The sequence below is a fragment of the Coturnix japonica genome, chromosome Z, assembly GCF_001577835.2.
Source record: "Coturnix japonica isolate 7356 chromosome Z, Coturnix japonica 2.1, whole genome shotgun sequence".
Classification (NCBI taxonomy): domain Eukaryota; kingdom Metazoa; phylum Chordata; class Aves; order Galliformes; family Phasianidae; genus Coturnix; species Coturnix japonica.
Window position 1 is genome coordinate 21,616,867 of NC_029547.1, and position 12,811 is coordinate 21,629,677.

Below are 12,811 nucleotides of genomic sequence, written 5' to 3' on the forward strand. Positions count from 1 at the left end.
CAAGAATTAATAGTTCAATAGTGTTTTTCTTTTGTTCTTATTTCCTGTAGCAGCAGACAGGGAACTCTCTTTGTCTTTCAGGTGTAGGCTTCAATGATCCTTTTTTAAGGAGGAAAGAAAAAATTAGATGTAATGGGCTGGAACTGTGCATATTATTCCTTTTATGAACAATCATCTCCTACACCTAAATTGAAATTAGCAAACATAAAGGAAAAATATAGAAATACCAGTGACCGAGAATGTAATGCTGCTTACAATGCTAATTTTCTCTTGCATAATGAAGTGTAGGAGAATAAAAAAGTTTAATATAGTCTTATCTCCTCCTTGACCTAATAAATATATTATTGTATAGTTTTAGTTTCCTCTGTCATCCCAGTAATAGCAAAACAGTGTATTCATCCATAGTTTATTTAAAATAAAGATGAATGAAAGAGGATAGAAAGAAAATCCATAAAATGGGGAAAGTGACAGACATATGAGAAAGGAAGGACCAACAGATGCGATATTCAATTTTCAGCTGCTGTTTCTGGCAGCCAAAACAGATCCTGTTTCTTAACAAAATGAGGACACCACCCACAGATGTATCAGAGTGGGCTACAGGGAACCAAGGTATAGTGGCATTGATGGTAAGGGTCTAGTTTTCAGCCTACTGTTTTACAGATATACTATGTTTAAGAAGGACCAGCAGCCTCATCCCATTAACGGATACAAAACAAAGCTTGCTAAGCAATTTTACCTGTAACCAACCTAATTTCTGAAATAAAAAAGTTTACTGTCTTGCTGACCTATGATATCCAAAACCTGTAACCTTCTCATCATGCCCTTTTCAATAGCAATAATTCTGTCTCTATCATTTATTTGATCTTAGATTTTTAGAGTTTTTATTAAATATTTTATGCAAAAGGATTAGACTAGATTTAGAGTTGAGTCCTTTAATATTATCAAAACCCTTGTGCAAACAGACTTCCTCAAACATTTTCATGCTACATCTCTGTGAGTAGAAAAAGCATTTTGAATAATACTCTCTGAGTGAGAATACTTCATGAGCAAGCAGCTGAGCTTCAGCCTTTTCAGCATCCAGGCCACCTGATTTGTTTGAAGCAGTAAAGGCTGGGGAAATTATACATGTCCAGGACCACTACGTGTGATTAGGAACAAAAAGCCCATGGCCTTGACGGTCCTTTAACACACAAAAAAGCTCCTATAGAATCTGGACAATGGTCCATCTGGACCATGCAAATTTAGCTGTCAGTATATGAGGGATGAAGAATGTGGGGGGAGAAGGGGGAGGAAAGGGTGGGTGTGAATACCTATTTAAATGAAAAGAGATCCTCTGTTCAATAGCAATGAGTAGAAATACAAAATGTTTAAAATTCCTGAGAAGGAAAATATTCACAGGAAAACTGAAAGATTTTTTATACACAGCAGTGAAAGAATGGAGAGAATTTTTGTTTCTGAGGTAGAAGGATTTTTATTTATTCATTTATTTATTTGTTTTTACTTTACCCTTTAAAGCAATTAACTAAGTATCATATATTTTATGGACACAGGGAGGAGTTTTAGCATCTATATGAAGGCTTAACAACTTATTTGAACTTTGTTTCTTCTCAGAATGCATTTTTGAAAGTATTTTGAGCTACCATTTCCACAACTTTCACGATTTATCATTAGACTGTATCTAATTTGGAATTTCTAACTCTTAAACCAATTGCTCGTCAACTGATGCATTTCTGTTCTAAAGGCTTGAAGGTAAATTCCTCAATAGGATAAGTAACAAGAATAAACAAGACTTGTGGGGAAAAAATAAAGCTTCTCAAAAAAGATTATATCAATATGATGCAGGAAAACAAGTCAAACAAAAGCACCCTAAAATTACAGTAATGTTCAAGTTACACCTGCTGTTGGAGTAGAAAGCATACAATCAAAGTTTATCTGCTTGGTGTAACTGTTGTCAGAAATCAGAGGAAAAAGCTAACAATTAAGTTATACACTGATATTTACCTAAACTGGATGAAGCTGTGGAGCTCAGGGGAGCTTAGAGAAAAAATTTACAACATAAAATGTCACAGTAGCCAGTTCTTATTTAAATCAAAGAGAGAAAGGGAAAGAGAGAGATACACTAAAAGGATATCTGAAGTTCTTTGTGCTGTGGGCTTAACATGATAAGGTGCTAATAATTGTTCAATGAGGAAACAATGATGCATTTTCTAATCATATTATAAGCCTACATTAGGGTGTGTAGGGACTTCTGTCAGTGTGTAACCCTGACATGCTTTGCATGGTTTCTAATCAGCTCTTTGTTATTGTGTTTTCTCTATGGTCATGGCAGAAACTGGCAAAAATCCCAATAGTGATGTGATGCTACAGCTGATCGTTTCTCACATTTTTTGTCCCAGCACATTGCTGTCTTCTTCCCTGTGCCTAAACTAATACTCTGAGTGGTGGATAGGATTTAAGCTATGACTGACAGGCTTGGCAATGAATCAGTGAATAGCCATGCTGGCAGAAGAAACTGAAAAGGTGACTTGAGAGCAGAAATACCTTCAAAAGCACCTCAGATCAGCACAAATCAAATGTGAAATTACACCCTAAGTGTACAATAAGAGTAAAGACAAATAATATGTTGGATAGTATTAGGGCTAGGTCACTGGTGTACCAGTAAATGCTGTTGTAACATGATAGATATGCTAACTAGCATTCCTTCAGGTGGAATTCTTGAGTTTCCTTGTGGGAAAAAAAATAATAAATAAAATAAAAAATGTAACTACATCTGAGACAATAAATTGCAAGTGTTAGTGGAGTAAAATCATGTGGCCACATGGTCATTCCTCAGACTGCCTGCAAATGCAGAACCTATATAGGATTTCTTAATTGAACTGTATGTGCATTAATGTAAGAATAAAGCCCCTGGAAGAGGAATGAAATATAAAGGAATAAAAAGATATTTTGAGAAAATTAAACATCTATAAAAACAGTATCTCAAAATGATGACAGTAAATTAAAAATATATATATTTTAGCTGGTAAAAATAAAAAAAAAAAAAAAAAAAATCTCAGAAAAAGAAGTACTAGCTGATTTAGACTTCCACATTTTTCTGTTATTATTAAACATGATAGACATTACAACTGAAGTCTATTTATTATCCCCATGCAACAGAGAAATCTATCCAACTATGAGTTCGCATGCTCAAGAAAATGCTGGCCAAAGGCTGAGATCTTAAAATCTGCTGAATGTGTAACAATTTCATAGGAACTCATTTCCTATACTTAGATATTTACAGTGAAAATTATTTGCTTTGCCATGCAGTGTAATAATGTTGATTGCTTAAGCACTCAAGATCTCACCAGTTGATATGCTCGGTGGTGAACATTAAGTGTAATAATACTCACTGTGAAGACTTTCTCAGGCTGACCACGAGCTCGCATGTTTGTGTCATGTATCTGCTTGAGAATCATCCAAGCCTCATCATGTTTTCCAATCTAAACATTGGATGAAAGCATTTAAATAAAACATACATTCAGATAGCCACTGAACAATCTTATTGCTTGTTATACAGATGTTAATGTATAAACACAACCAGAGAATCAGAGAATAACAGAATAGTACGGGCTTGAAAAGATCTCTGGAGATTATCTAGTACAACTGCCTGCTAAAGCAGTTTCCCTAAATTAGTTTGAATAGGAAAGCATCCAGGTGGGTTTTGAGTCTTTCTAGAGGAGACTCCACAGCCTCTCTGGGCAGCCTCTCACAGTGCTCTGTCACCTTCAAAGTAAAGAAACTTTTCTCATATTCAGAGGGAAATTCCTGTTTTCCAGTTTGTGCCCACTGTACATTGTCCTGTTCCTGGGCACTGCTGAAAAGAATGTGGCCCCATCCACTTGATACCCATCCTTCAGATATATCTTAGCATTGATAAGATCCCCTCTCAGTCTCCTCCAGGCTGAGCACTCCCAGCTCACTCATCCTCTCCACAGAAGGGAGATGCCTCAGGCTACTCATCATCTCTGTGGCCCTCAGCTGCCATCGTTGAACCTCAAAAGGTTCCTCTTTACCCAACATTCCAGCCTGCCCATATCTCACTGAATGGCAGCACAGCCTTCTGGTGTGTCAGTCACTCCTTCCAGCTTTGCATCATCAGGAAATGTGCTGTGGCTGCGCTCTGTCCCTTCATCCATGTCACTGATGAAGATGTTACACAAGACCAGAGCCAGTATCAACACCTGCAGAACACTGCTAACTACAAGCCTCCAACTAGACTATGTGCCACTGATCACAACCCTCTGAGCTCTGCCAGTCAGGCAGTTCTCAATCCACCTCACTATCTGCTCACCTATCCCACACTTTCTAAGCTTATGTACAAGGATATTATGGGAGGTAGTGTTAAAAGCCTTGCTGAAGTCAAGGTACACAACACCCACTGCTCTCCTTGAAGGGAGAGCCACTCATGACTTCATAGAAAGCTATCTGATTGATGGTGCATGATTTTCCCTTGATGAATCCATGCTGACTACTCCTGATAACCTCCTTTTCTTCCACTTACTTGGAGGTGACACCCAGAATTAGCTGCTCCAATACCTTTCCAGGAACAGAAGTGAGGCTAAATGGCCTGTAGAATTCCACCTCCTCCTTCTTACCCTTTTTGAAGACTGGAGTGACACTGACATTCCTCCAGTCTTTAAGAACACATCCTGTTCTCCATAGATGCTAGACAGTGGTTTGGTAAACAGGTCACACTGCAGTCATGGTTAGATTCCATTGAGTCCCATGGATTTGTGTGCATTGAGTTTGCCTAGACAACCTAAAACCAAATTCTCTGAGACCAAGGGGAATTCTTCCTTTTCTCAGACTCTCTCTTACCTCCAGGCTACTGGGATTCCTGCTAGGCAGTCTTAACTAAAGCAACGAAGTCCTTCAGTAACTCTGCTTTTTCAGTGTCCTCTGTTACCAATGCATCTCACTCAGCAGCAGGCCCAGGTTTTGCCTAGTCTTCCTTTTGCTACTGATATAATTAAAGATGCTTTTCTTTTGTGTCTCTTGCCAAATGTAAACACAGAAATAGTTTTCATTGAAGCCCAAAAAAACCATGTTGAAAGTTATACCTCCAACAAGAACCGTGGACTTTCTGGCATAAAGGTGAGGGCTACCACCGAAGAGACACAGGGCAATGCACAGACGATCACAAATACTCGCCAGCTGTGAAACTGATAAGCAGATCCCATGCTGAAACTCCATCCTAAGAAAGAAGAAATTAAAGAATATTCTATTTTCACACATATAAATGATTTCACAAGTAATCTTACACTTTGAATTTCAATCTTTTCCATGTCAACATGGAAAACATCCATGCAATGCAGAATGAGGATGAGGTAGTCTATGTTATGTTTCTTGGTAAAACCTGTATGGAAGTAGTCATGGTAATGAAAAAGGGATGCCGTGATCATAAGTAAGACTTAACATACAGACAAGTAGTTTTGCTTGAATAGTGGAATAAGGGAGAATTAAAAATACTAACAGGATATATTTTATTGATTTTTGTAACTCTGAATGTTGCATCAGTGTGTCTACTAAATGAGACACTTAAAAAAATTATTGTCTTTTACTGACAAAATCAAAACCTATTTGGCTTCTTAAAATCTTCCTCTTTGAAGCCATTATAAATATTAATGAATATTGGGCACTGAATTCTCATAGTAAGTCATTAGGAATCAATGAAAAAAGAAAGAACAGCATAAATGTGTGAAAATTACACAGCAAGTATTCAAGAAACAGTGCAAAAAAAATCTACAGCAGTATGATTTTGGCTGCCTGAAGCAGAAGCTCTAAATCAGAGTAAATTTCTCACAAAATTTATGCTCTGGGACCTTCAGATTGGTATCTTGTAATTCAGTACTAACTCAGTACAGAAATACTGGCATATGTTTATATCTGATTTCTTTTATTTATTTTGTCAGTGTGTGTGTGAATCTATTTCTGAATTAATGTTTCCATTTTTTGAGTTGTACATATGGTTGAGGCCACTGGTTCCCTTAGGTGTGGATGATCAGAATTTGGAGTTTTGAGAGTTACTTTTGTTGTGGTACTCACTATGCTATTCTATAAAGATGAATACCATGGGAATAGTTTTTAAACCTTACAAAACAAGACACAGCAAGTGAAATTTTAACCTTTGCAACTGTATCTATTTTAGTGGCTATTCTCTACAAAGAGCCAATTTCAGTGCTCTTTATAACACTGTCACGGAATGTAATATAGTGCAAAATATAAGACATTTTTAATGCCTAATTTCTAATCCTTTTTTTTTTTTTTTTCCCAGAGCTCTAGACAATTCCTCCAACTCTGCTGCAAGTAAAATGTCCTCCACCTCTTAACTGGATGTACAGGAATAAAAATAATAAATTATTATTTAAACTTCTATGCAACATCAACGAACTTAACAGCAAAGAAGACAATCTGTAATTTATGTAAAGAGCTTAAGAAAAAAAAATGATGACATGAGAGAACATCTCATTTGAGAAATGGATCTTGAAATAGACATGAGTGTGGACTACTAAGAAAGCAAAAAGAAATACAAGAAAAATGCATGAAACCTCAGGATTTATAGTTCAGCTTTTTAATAAAACATCTAATTGCATGAACTGGACTATTGAAATGGTAGAATTTTAAGAAATAAAAAAAAATGCATATCTTAAGAAAAATAAAAACATTATTTAGGTAACTATCTTCAGTCTGGGTTCAATACTGTAGATTATTTCAGGCAAAATATTGAAGAAAAGCTTATTAAAAGTAGAGTGGAAGATAAGAATAATTATAGTGATTGAAGTGGTTACCAGAAGAAAATGGAATACTGGCTAATGAAGGTCCTAATGATGGATTTATCTGATATATTTATTTGCTAACTGATTCTTTCTGAAGGAAGTACACAGTAAATTACATCAGACTGGATATCAGTAAACAACTGGTACAACATAGTACCAAATGTCTTATTAAATACTTCTCTAAATGAAGTATTAATCTGCAATGAACACAGTATATTTTGGGATTTAAAGATCTCATGTTCTGGATCATAAATTCATTCTTAGAAAAAGATCAGTTCTCTGATTGAAGTACTTGTACCCATAGTGTATTTTTGCCCTTTATCAACAGCTCAATGAAACTGAGCTGTAAAGTTGTGAACATATTTTTTCTTATTTATTACAAATTTTATGAGTCTCAAAAGATTTATTTGCAGCCTCATTTAGCCCCAGAAGACAGAAGTGAAATCAGCAACAATATTGGTGATGACCACTGGCTGCCATTTTACTTTTTTTACGAGGAAGGTTCCAGACTGACATAGCTTTCCTCCACCAAAGTTCCATCTTCTATTATGGTCTTTAGAATTATGTTAATTATATATGTCAAGCTAAATTACAAAACCCTCTGATTTTAAAACTATTTCCTTTGGTTTTGTTAATTTTCAGCCAGACAAGTCAGGCAGCAGTGCAACTTCTAGAAAGGAGACAACAGAAGTGGGATTTTCATCTCTTAGAGAAACACAGTTAAAATAATGTCTATTGTCATTTAGACCACCCCACAATACTCACAGATAGTACAATAATTTCCCTGTCTGCTTGTTACCACTCTGGTTTATATTTTGAGAGATTTAACTTCCTAAATAGAAATTCCATGTAAAAAATTTTATGCTGGTTTTAAACATGTTGTAGAACAACAGCAGTATCTCTGTAGCCAGTCCTATTATATTTCAAGGTGTGATTTCTTAAAGTAAGTGAGCTGCATTGTCTTTAATTAAAAACAACGGCTGCACTGTGTATGCCGCTGTCATCTTCACCACTTGCAAGACATATTTTTACTCCTTGAAATGTCTGAGAGCTTGTTAAGTGAAATGTTAATCATAGTTTCTGTTGCTCTTATTACATCTTCTTCTCTTTCTATTAGATGCTGCAGTTAATCTCAAGATTTATTTTGTCTGCAGAACTAGTGGTAACAGTGAACGTGAGAATTACAAGAATTGGTAGAAAAAGTCCTGCAACACATCTATCTTGAACTGTCCTCCTACTTATTCCTCCACCACCTGGTAAAAGAGCAGAACAAACATGAATTGTAAATGCAGAGCAAGCACAGATTTATTCTTATGTCGACCGTACCATTTTCTGGGGTCATGAGCTAATAAGGAAAATGGAGCCATTATAGTAATTCTGAATTCAGCTCTCAACATGGCTCTTATAACCACTGTCTATGAGTCTTGAAACAAAAAGAACATGAGTAACTGTAACTCAATTTGCCTTCCCCTTCCCTGATTTGAGATAGAATAGCAAAGATGGAGGAGCTCTAGTCAGCTGCATTCAGAGCTCTGCACGGCAGCCCAGAGCTCAGCTTCACCTTTGCTCCCTGGCTATGCTGTGTTCCAAGGCCATTAATCTTAAAAACAGTGCCAAGTTCCAATATTTTATGAATTGCTGAAACTCTTGGCCCAGATGCATCTTGGGAAAAGTTTGCTGTAGAGCAATGTAAAATCTGCAGTGATGAAATATGAAGCCACTGCACCAGCCTTCTTGCTGAATACTGTGTTCTTGCTGTACTGATTACTGAAAGGGATGGAGTGAATCACAGACATGGCAATTACTGATTACAGAGCCACAGCAGAATACAGCAGAGCAAAAGCAAAATGTACAAGCTGCTATCAATTACAGTCACTGGTTTCTGTCTGAAGTTGAATTTCAACAAAACCTTTTTCCTAACAGTATTTCATCTGCTTCATAATATTAATAAGTTAAAAGGATATTGTAAATCAGTTCTTGCTCCAAAAGAAAGAGGCATTTTTGTCATAGATACTTTGCATAAACGTAGGAATAAGCTTGTCTGTGTTATGTTGATTTTTTTCAATTTATATTGCTAGTATTGTCTTCTAGGTGTAGTTTTCTACAGTGGTTAGGTGATGATGTACTGTACATAATGAGGGCAGATAAAAGGACATAGTCTACTTAACTTTCCAAAATGAGGGCTGAAAGGGAACTTATTAACCAAGCAAATCATTTAAGTGCAATGTGAGCAATGAAAAAACAAACCAACAAAGAAACGTGTGCTTACAGACTGAATAAATAATGTCTAGCAAGGAGTTTCAGAATGCCAGAGGAACAAAGCTGTAAAGCACCTTTCAAAAATACTTCCATGGGCAAAGAAAACCTAAATGAATGTAGAGATCTTACAGCTTGTTTCTGTTTTCAAACACGCTTATTCTCCACAGCCAGGTCATATGGGTTGAATTTTAATATTTTTAAAAGTGGAAACATTTCCAGTAAGTGTGTGATTGATCTGAAGTGCCACTTGGCGGCACTGTTACTGCACACAATACAGTAATTAAAAATGCATAAATGCTCATTTGTTTGTTTGTTTGTTTATTTGCTTGCTTACTGAGCATTTCCAACATCTAAGTTAAATCAACCTAACAAAAAATGACTGGATTTTCTACATCTGGCAGAACTGAAATGCTCTACTGCTGAACTTAAATTTAGTGTGCCATGATACTGCTAAACTTAGCTGTGAGTGATACCCAGAATTTGAACACAAATATTTTAGTGGTACTGATTGGAATAATGGTAAGAACATCACTGAAAGTGAAAAAAAAAGTGAGTTCATCTAAGTGACATACCTGAGGAATCTTCTAGATACCTTCACAAGCCTGAGTGAAATACACTGTCTCTAACAAAAGCAGAAATAATGTTTCCATAATTATTCTTTAATTGTATTGATGTGAAATTCCAGCAGCACAAAGTAGAAATCTTGTCTTTCATGTGATTAGATTATTAATATCCCTCGGGAAATGCAGTGATATTTTTAGCCTCTGTTGACAGATATTTGTTAAACCCACTGACTCAGCAGTTAATTTTTGCAGAAGAATTCAGGAAATAAAATAACCAAAGTGTGCCAGGCCATGATTGAGTTACCTTGACAGAGCTGTATCTGAAAGACTATAATTGTCACTCACATCTGTCTTTCAAGCTAATGCTATTAGTCCCTTACAGACATAAGGATCAACAGTTCAATGAAAGAAGAAAGTAATGTTGTTAAATGAATGTATTTTGCCATATATTAAACTCAGACTTCTGCTTACAATTGAAGCTGTGATTAAAAGGAACAAGGCATTTTTTTAATTACACATTCCTTCTCCCACAGAGCAGGCAGTTGTCAGCTCCTGACACTCATCATTTGCCTGCATTGGCATCTGCAGACCTGAGATTATTAGGTCTCCAATCTCTTTGGCTACATTATCTGCCATTTAAATAAGCACTAGGTCAGCTGCAAGCAGTGCTGACCTCACCTAGAAAATCACCTGCTATCTAATAACATCAGACACCTCTATCCAGTGCATGGTGCTGCAGGCTTCCAGATTCCGTACTTCTAAATAGTGACATCAATAATTCAGTTTTTAATGATTTTAATACCTGCTCTAATGCTGCTTAGTCAATTACTTTTCTCTGAGGAGAATGTTAGTGTATACTTCATACAAAAATGAGATACATGCCTAAAGTTAATTGAAGTTTTTTCATGATAAGTCAGCCTTTCACTTGAATCCATATAGTCTGTGTAGAATCCAAAGCTATGAACAGAAAAGGTTTCTGTTTCCTTGTGATGGAAATACAAACACAGCTGTGATAAGCTTGATACAAAATGCATAAAAAGTAGCTTTTATTAGAACACCTAACAAGGTTAGGATGGGGCCAGGTGGATGGGAAGAGAAGGAAGATCAGAAGGAAGCTGATAAAACACTGGGAGTATGGACTGCAGTAATCCCATGGCCTAGGTGGATCAAGGTGCTGTGACTCACAAGAGAAAATACAGGCAAGAAATTCATCTCTGAAATGGCAGAGATTGCTGGATATAATACTAGAGAATTAAGTAACAATTCCTATTAAGGGAAATTCAGAGAATTAATGTAGATTGACACTGGTCAAACTTTGCCCGCTGTTCAGATGCAAGGCAAGAAAAGAGCTGTTATGTTCCATCAAAAACTAAAGAGCTGAATTTTCCTATAGATGATTGCTTTTGTTAATTTTTGTTGTTAAATTTCTACATCTGAATTGGCTTTTTTTTTTTTTTTTTTTTTAACTTAAAGATTTGATGCAGTGTCTTGGGTTGGAAGAGACTTCAAGGATCAATAAAATCCAAGGGTTGCCAAGCACTAGATCAAGTGCTAGATCAGATTGCCCAGGGCCCCATCCAACCTGGCCTTAAACACCTCCAGGGTTGGGGCATCTACAACTTCTCTAGGCAGCCAGTATCATTGCCTCACTACCCTCTCAGAGAAGAACTTCCCCCTGACATCTAATCCACACTTTTCCTCCTTTAGTTTAAAACCATTCTCTCCTGTCCTATCACTGTCTGTCTGCATAAAAGGTTGATTTCCCTCCAGTATCTTCTAATTACACACTTCACATAAACAAACAAACAAGAACCAAAACATGAAAATAAACAATGAATAGAAAATAAAATACAACACAGAGTTCTAGGCCACTAAGGGTTAATGTTGTGCTGATACCATCAGAAATCTCATCACAAGCACTGTGGCACATAATTGATCTGGCTGTTTGGCTGACTGAGTCTGTGGCCCGGGAGATTTATGCACTCATGTAATTCTGCAAAGTCCTTGCTTGAGTGTGGCTCTGTGCAGCTGCTCACTTACAGAACTTTACAACCCTCAGAACAAAGAGGTAAAATCTGCTAGAGACAACTCTGAGAACAGCTTTGGCAACCACAGTATTCAATCACCCCTGTAACATGTATGCTTGTCTGTCTACAAAGAAAGAGTTCTGTCATGTTTTCCAGAGACCACAGATCAAGCAGATTCAACTGATGTTAAAAGGAAGAACAATGAGTGCACATTTACAAGAAGCTGCTGTCAGAGTTTAAGAACACTGTGGTCAGTATGCATCCTGAGCCCGTGAATTCATATGGCACTAGGAAGAGCTTTCAGATTTTGTTTGTAGGATCTCACTTTTGATTTCTTGTTGATTTCTACCTCTACATTTCTACATTAGTGTTTTCCATTCCTTTATTTTACTATACCCAATTAATAATTGATAAACAGATTGCATATGAAATTTGATACATGGTACCTGTGAGTACTGATAGAGCAAATTGCCAACAGATGATAAAATCTAACAGTGTAAAATGGCTAAATGTCCTGTGTAGTAGTTTGAAATTTTTGCCTGTGACAAAATCTGATTACACTGTTGATGAATAGTGACTTTGCCCTACCAATAGGGAAAACACATTTGATAATCTCTTTGCGCTTTTCTATGGTGCCATCTGCACCCTATCTCACAAAATGAGGGCAAAGCCACAATGGTTTCAAATACACATTTGATATGCATATGCAATCAGAGAAAAATATGGTTCAAACCCTAGGATTATTTTACTGTGGATTTGTAAGAACTGTCATAAAGCTAAGCATTTGGTGTGAGAAGTTGTTGCAGACACTGTTAATAACAGCTGTTAAGTGCAGAAGCTAATTGAAAATGTAAGTGCTCCTGTCCTGGTCTGGGACTTCCAGTGATTTATGTGCATCTGGACTAAGGATATTTAAACGATGGGCTCATGGTGAACAAGAAAAGAGAAGCAATTAATCAAAAAGGACAGTCAGAAAAAAAGGCACAATAAAACACTGCAGTTCATGAAAAGACAATGGGGCCTATTTATCTAGTCTAACTTTTACAAACAAAGCAATCATTGAAATGCTGCAGCATTTTCTGAAGAACAGGGAAAGGATGGATCATTTACCAGTGATGTGCCTTTCATCTTCTGCATTCTGCCGCAG

General features: G+C 36.6%; 1 protein-coding gene across 3 annotated transcripts in view; it reads right to left on the reverse strand.

The window, feature by feature from the left end:
- SV2C (synaptic vesicle glycoprotein 2C) overlaps positions 1-12,811 on the reverse strand; it is an 89,885-nt gene that overhangs the window by 22,454 nt on the left and 54,620 nt on the right. For all 3 annotated transcript variants that reach the window (XM_032441290.1, XM_015848876.2, XM_015848877.2), the window contains 2 exons: positions 5,100-5,233; positions 3,390-3,479 (listed from right to left, as the gene is read on the reverse strand). In XM_032441290.1, the coding sequence (XP_032297181.1) occupies positions 3,390-3,479; positions 5,100-5,233 (224 nt within the window). The remainder of the gene's footprint in view (positions 1-3,389; positions 3,480-5,099; positions 5,234-12,811) is intronic.